The 6,000-nt window shown below is 54.9% G+C and overlaps 2 protein-coding genes across 2 annotated transcripts; both read left to right on the plus strand.

The window, feature by feature from the left end:
* Window positions 1-280: 280 nt before the first annotated feature.
* Window positions 281-826, plus strand: MONBRDRAFT_38450 (uncharacterized protein; the record flags this gene model as incomplete). The annotated part of the gene is made up of 1 exon (XM_001748711.1): window positions 281-826. A coding segment is annotated over one exon (546 nt), but the record flags the coding sequence as incomplete, so codon positions are not given.
* A 962-nt stretch (window positions 827-1,788) lies between these two features.
* MONBRDRAFT_33844 (uncharacterized protein) lies at window positions 1,789-4,346 on the plus strand (the record flags this gene model as incomplete). Its single annotated transcript, XM_001748712.1, has 10 exons — window positions 1,789-1,915; window positions 2,010-2,143; window positions 2,269-2,377; window positions 2,466-2,527; window positions 2,626-2,933; window positions 3,047-3,170; window positions 3,294-3,473; window positions 3,559-3,621; window positions 3,840-4,109; window positions 4,293-4,346. The coding sequence occupies 10 exons, from the start codon at window positions 1,789-1,791 to the stop codon at window positions 4,344-4,346; spliced, it is 1,431 nt and encodes a 476-aa protein (XP_001748764.1).
* Between the last annotated feature and the right edge of the window lie 1,654 nt (window positions 4,347-6,000).

Here is a 6,000-nt window from a genome sequence, read left to right on the forward strand (position 1 = left end):
GTTGATTGATGGTGGTGATGATGATGGCTTCAGTGGGAAGGAGTCAGTGGATGATGGTGATGAGGTGCAACATTGCGCGTGCGGGGAAAGCCACAGCTCGTCATGCTCCAGCCTGTCGTGCCGAGTGCATTTTTATCTCCCAACACCAGAACGAACACCAGGGCTTGATCAAGTTTGTGGATGATACCTGCGAGAACCAAAAGGAGCACGCGAGGACCCAGTCAAGCGCAGAGCAACATTGGTTGATAGTTCTTTTCAATTGTTAAGCGACCTTTTCGTCATGGCGATGCGACTGTGTGCCCGCCGAGCAGTGGCGCAGGTCCGCAACCTGCACCTGAGCAGTGTCCGGCCGGCCGGAACTGCTGCCCGCCGCACGCTGGAGGCCAATGATCCATATCAGACACTCAGCGTTGAGCGCGAGGCCTCAAGCCAACAGATCAAGGAACGCTACTACAAAGAAGCCATGCAGTTGTATCCAGACTGCTGTGACGGCCGTGACTCGCCCACGGCCATCCGACGTTTTGACGAGTTGTCGGGTGCGCTGCGCGCCATTCTACACCAGCGAGGTGAGCTTGAGAATGGGGCCGTCAAGGAGGACGACCCCGACTACATGCTCAGTTTGGTTGGCAAGGATTTGAACGAGGAAGAGCGCCAGCAGTTTGCCGAAGTGGGCCGGCACTACCAGGCTGGGGGCCCACACCGCAGCGATATGTGGGAGCTGGCTCACGAGATGGAGCGCTCCGAACGCAGTGGTACCGACCCCTCCAAACCCACCACCGAATCCGAGGCCGATGGCAACGCGCTGGCCAACCGTGGCGGTCGCGTTGTCAAAAATACCTAAGCAACTGGCCCAGTCGCCGCTGATGCTGAGTCGCTCTCGTGTTGGGATCGTATCCTATTTGAGTCCCTTGTCCTTATGCCATTTTCTAATTGACACGTAATCCTCAAACTCAACACGCCACTGTGATCTCCATCATCCTGCCCAACCAGACAGCCAACAAACACTATGCCCCGCTTCCCTATGGCACAGAGCAGGGTCGTCTTTCCCGCTGATTCTACCAAGACCGTTCCCTTGGCTGCAGTTTCGCCAGATAGTTGATAGTCGTGACTGTGGTTTCGCCAAATACTAGATAGATAGATAGTCGTGGCTGTGGTTTCGCCAGATGTTAGATGGATATCCTTGGCTGCGGTTTCGCCAAATAGTAGAGATAGATAGCCTTGGCTGCGGTTTCGCCAGATAGTAGATAGATAGCCTTGGCTGTGGTTTCGCCAGATAGTAGTTGTAGATCGGGACAGTGAGGAGGGATCTCGTTCATCCATCCATGCGCCCGGCTCACCCCTTGATCTGGAGCTCTCACAGTCGTCCGGATTTGGGTTATTTTGTCAGAAATCATTGTCAGCCACTTTTTGTATTGCACGTGGACTGATGCTCTCTCTCTCTCTTTCTTCTCTCTCTTTCTTCTCTCTCTCTCTCTTTCTTCCTCTCTCTTTCTTCTCTCTCTCTCTCTGATGAAATTTTGAATTTTCCGAAATTTTCGCTCTCTCTGTCTCTCTGTCTCTGTCTCTCTTTTTTTTTTTTTTCTGCTGCACAGTCAGTGACGTATCTGCTTTGGTCAGTGGCTTCGGCGCGCAATGAGGGGAAGGGTGGTCCATGCATGTGCGTGTGAGGTGCTTGGGGAAGGACCATGGGGCGGGGTGACATGAGCCCGGGCTGTGCCGTGTTGACGAACCGACTCAAATTGCTTCTGTTTGACGCGCGCCGTCGAAGAATTCCAGAGTCTCGACAAGATGGCCCCCAAGCGCGGTGCAACCAAGACGGGTGGACAGCCCAAGGCCAAAAAGGCCAACCAGTCCACGGCCAAGAAGACAGCTCCGGCCTCGGCCCCGGCTGGTATTGAGCGCCAGGACATTCACGGTACGGCGTGCAGCGTGCCCATATTCGCTTGCTTGCCCCACCCTCTCAATATCCAGAGACTTGACCCATTGGTGTCCCGCACATCCCTTTCTAGACCTGACTCCTGCCAACAAGGGCCATTGCTTGGCTGTGGGCATCAACTGCTTTGGACAGCTCGGCGTCGGGGATCACATTACCGAACGCAAGAAGCCTGCCTTTGTTCGCAAGGGCACCCTGGAGAATGTCCTGGTATGACCTTGCTTCTTCACGTTCAGCATCACCCTCACCCCGCCCCGCCCCCCATATCATCGACCGGTGCACACAAGCTCACGTTCACGTTACACACCGACGGGGAAAAAAAAAAATCCTGCCAGGTTACAGACGTAGCGGCAGGTGGCATGCACACAGCCGTCGTCGACGAGCAACATCGAGTCCACACCTTTGGTTGCAACGACGAAGGCGCTCTCGGCCGCCCAGCCTCTTGTATGTCCCTGCCACCCCTTGACTCCCTGGACCGACTCGAGCAACACATCCAGCCCTGGCGCGTTGACTCACCTCTTGTCGTTGATAGCCAACGAGGAAGAGAGCTACCCTGGCCTGGCGCAAGGCCTTGACGATATCAAGGCCATTCAGGTCTGTTTCCAGCTGGCAGTGTGCAAATTCATTGAACGGCATCGAATATTTGCATGGCTGTCAGCCCCACCTTGCTGACCAGGCATCATATCCGACAGGTGACAGCCGGAGACTCCCATACAGCGATTTTGGGCAGCGATGGCTACGTCTACGCCGTGGGTGTGTTTCGCGACGATGACGGCAGTCTGGCTTTCAGCCCTACCAGCTTGATCGAGCGCCAATTCTGCCGCGTCTTCCCCACCGACGAGATGCTCAAGGCCACTCAAACCCGGCGTCGCAAACTGCCTCTGGCCAAGCAAATCTCCTCTGGCTCGGATCACCTTCTTATTCTGACCACCGAGGGCCAAGTGTACAGCATGGGCACTGGCAAGCAGGGCCAATTGGGTCGCCTACCGGAGAAGAAGACGTACGCTGCTTTCTCTTCTTCCCCCTGCCGATGGTCTGCCGCAACCTGGATGTTCAATCTGCCGCCTTCCCTTACACCGATGCTGTGCCACTGCTGCCTTGGCACGCTCTCAGAACCCGCGACGCGTATCGCAGCCTCGGCGCCCTTCCCGAGGAAATCAAGGCGCGACGCACTACCCCCGAGTTTTTGCAACAAGTGCTGGTGCCTGGCCTCGTCCGTGCTCGTGGTTTCAAGTCGGTACGGCTGATCCCATGTGCACCCTCACTCTTCCCCTAATCGCCCTCAACTCAACATCTAGCATCAAACCCATCTCAACTCTTGGGCTTTGCCATTCGCTCCGCCCCAACACACGGCGCTTAGATTGTCAAGGTGTTCACCGGCAGCTGGGCTTCATTTGCTTTGGATGACGAAGGCCACGTCTGGGCATGGGGCCTGAACAATCACCATCAGCTGGGCGTGCCTCGTAGCGAGAAGGCCTCCTTTGGCGTGGATGACAACTGCGTCTTCTTCCCTCAGCGTGCCACCAAGTTTGAAAACCTGGTCGGTACAAGGCTCGATTTCCGACTCGGCGTGGGCTGCACGTCGCCCAGAACACCTCTCATGCCATCTCTCATGCGTGCGACAGGATATTTCAGCCATTGCTGGTGGCCAACATCACACGCTCGTCTGCAGCGAGAAGCAACAGAAGGTACGCGTGGGCTCGCCCACAAAAGAAAATGGCAGGCAGAAGGGTGGAGGTGGTGGTGGAAGCCACCACGTTGCGCTTGACTCGTGTGCGCTGGAGATTGAGGTCGTGCACAAGCCAAAGTCACCGTTCCGGCATGGGTTGCAGCAAGCAAGAGCGACCAATATCAAACCACCCCTTGACTCATGCAATCGCCTCGCTTGCACGCTGGTTCACAACAGGTCTTCGCCATTGGACGTGGTGATTGTGGCCGTTTGGGTCTGAACAATGAGGAGGAAATGCACGAGCTGTCAGAGGTGACGACGCTCAGCAACCAAAACTTGACGGGCGTGGCTTGTGCAGTTGCCGCTAGCTACGCGTTTAGCAACCGCGGCAAGGCCTATGCTTGGGGCTTTGGCACCAACCTGCAGCTCACCAACGGCGAGGACCAGGATGAACTCGTCCCCATTGAGCTCTCCGGCCAGCAGCTGGACACACGTGCTGTTGCCAAGGTACAGTCATTGATGCCGCCTAGCTTGCCCCTGTCTTCTCCCCGCCGTCCGTACTGTGCGTTCCAACATCTGCTCACGACCTGAACGATCGTGGCTTCTTCTTGCCTCCCTGTTTTCTCGGACGCGTGATTCTTGTTTTTGCATGGGTGCGCGCTATGTTGTGCTTTGGCCACGACTCGACAGATTTCGGGAGGTGGTCAACACACGGTGATGCTGGCTGTCCCCAACGATGCCTAGACCAAGGGTTGCAACCAGATCCGTGAATCATGCTCAGCCAATGTTGGCACGGTTCCCTGTTCTTGTGCTTGTTTTCTTGCTTGCTCCTTGCTCCCCTTTTTTTCCGCCTTACTTCCTTTGAGACAACTTCAAATCTAAAGCGCATAATGATATTATTGGACCACTCTTCCGGTGCAGACTTGATCACCTGGACCATCTACCCCCACCAGGATCCTAAAGCAGGCGCGCTTGCAAGGGGCTGGGCTTGTATCATATCCACAATGCAAAAATGGAGCTTGAACAACGACTTGATGGGATCATCGCTGAGCCTTTTTTTTTTCTCGATTGCTGGTTCGCGAATCAAGGGCTAAACCGGGTGAGTACCCAGATAGTTTGCAAGAATACAGAACCTTCATGGCACACAGCCAGGTTTGAGTGACGCCAAGACCAAGGGAAAATCAGGACCATTGCTGGACCCAGAGGTTCTGACGAGACATGTGCCTGCTGACTGGCACATTGGACAAGCAACAAAATTGGCGCGGGCCAGCCAGAAGCTGTGCACCATGGCTTCGTTGCAGATGAGCAGCAAGGATGGCTTTCGATTTGCTGCTATAAACTCGTCAAAGCGAAACTCTAGCAACAAGACAAGACGCTACTAGCTACACTTGAGATGGTAGGGGAACAGCTAAATCCCCCACCAAAGGAGAAGGGAAAGGGGGGGAAAGAAAAACACCAACAAAAGCACATAAGGAGGTGGTTGACGAGCGTTGCACCTTGCTCATCCGCCCTTGGGGCGTGATGAGGGGCACACGAACTCAATGGGGGCCTCATTGCTGCTCGCGCTCCTGAATGCGCGCTTGAGCAGCGTGAAAGCCAGGTCGGCTCTCCTCATACTTGTGGACCATGTAGCCAAGGGCAAAACCGGTGCCGATGGTCGCCAGGTGCAGCTGGGGCGCTGCGGTCATTAGAAAAAAAGGGGTCAGACATGTGAGTTGAGGCACAGAGTTGAGGTTGAGGTGCAAGAGTTGAGGTGCTCCTCCGGTCATCATCGACAGCGGCTGGTGAGCGCAGCGAGGGTTGCTACTTACAGCGCAAGAGGGGAAGTCGGCGCACCGAGTTGGCGTAGAGGCCAGTAAAGGCACCGCCCAGGGTGAAATAAACGATGGAAGCGATGGTCATCTCGACGGTCAAGGCAACAGCAGACGACGGCAGACGACGACAGCGACGGCGACGGCGACGGCAGAGAAATATCCAAAAAAAAAAAAAAAGGCGGCGATGAGAGGCAGAGATGCTGTGCTCAGCTCGGGTGAAGCGCAGAGAAGAGCTAAAGCTTCTGATCGGGCTAAAGGCGAAAAGTATAGGGTTTTGAGAGATGATGGATGTATTGGCCCTGAAGCAAGAGACAAGGCAACCACACAGCAAAAGGTCAGAATGGGGAATACCTGTATTATCTGAACATGCTTTTCCACAATACACTGATACAGAAATTCCGTGATACCAATATCTCACTGCCTTCGCCGTCTGTCTATTGTCAGATAAGCTTGTCAGACGAAGTTTTGATCGAATGCTTGTCTACATGTGTAAGCCAAGTCATGGTGTGTGGAGTCCATCCCAAACTCTGCCTCTCTCTCCCTCTCTCTCTCTCTCTCTCTCTCTCTCTCTCTCAAACACACAT

Source organism: Monosiga brevicollis, genomic scaffold (genome assembly GCF_000002865.3).
Source record: "Monosiga brevicollis MX1 MONBRscaffold_25 genomic scaffold, whole genome shotgun sequence".
Classification (NCBI taxonomy): domain Eukaryota; class Choanoflagellata; order Craspedida; family Salpingoecidae; genus Monosiga; species Monosiga brevicollis.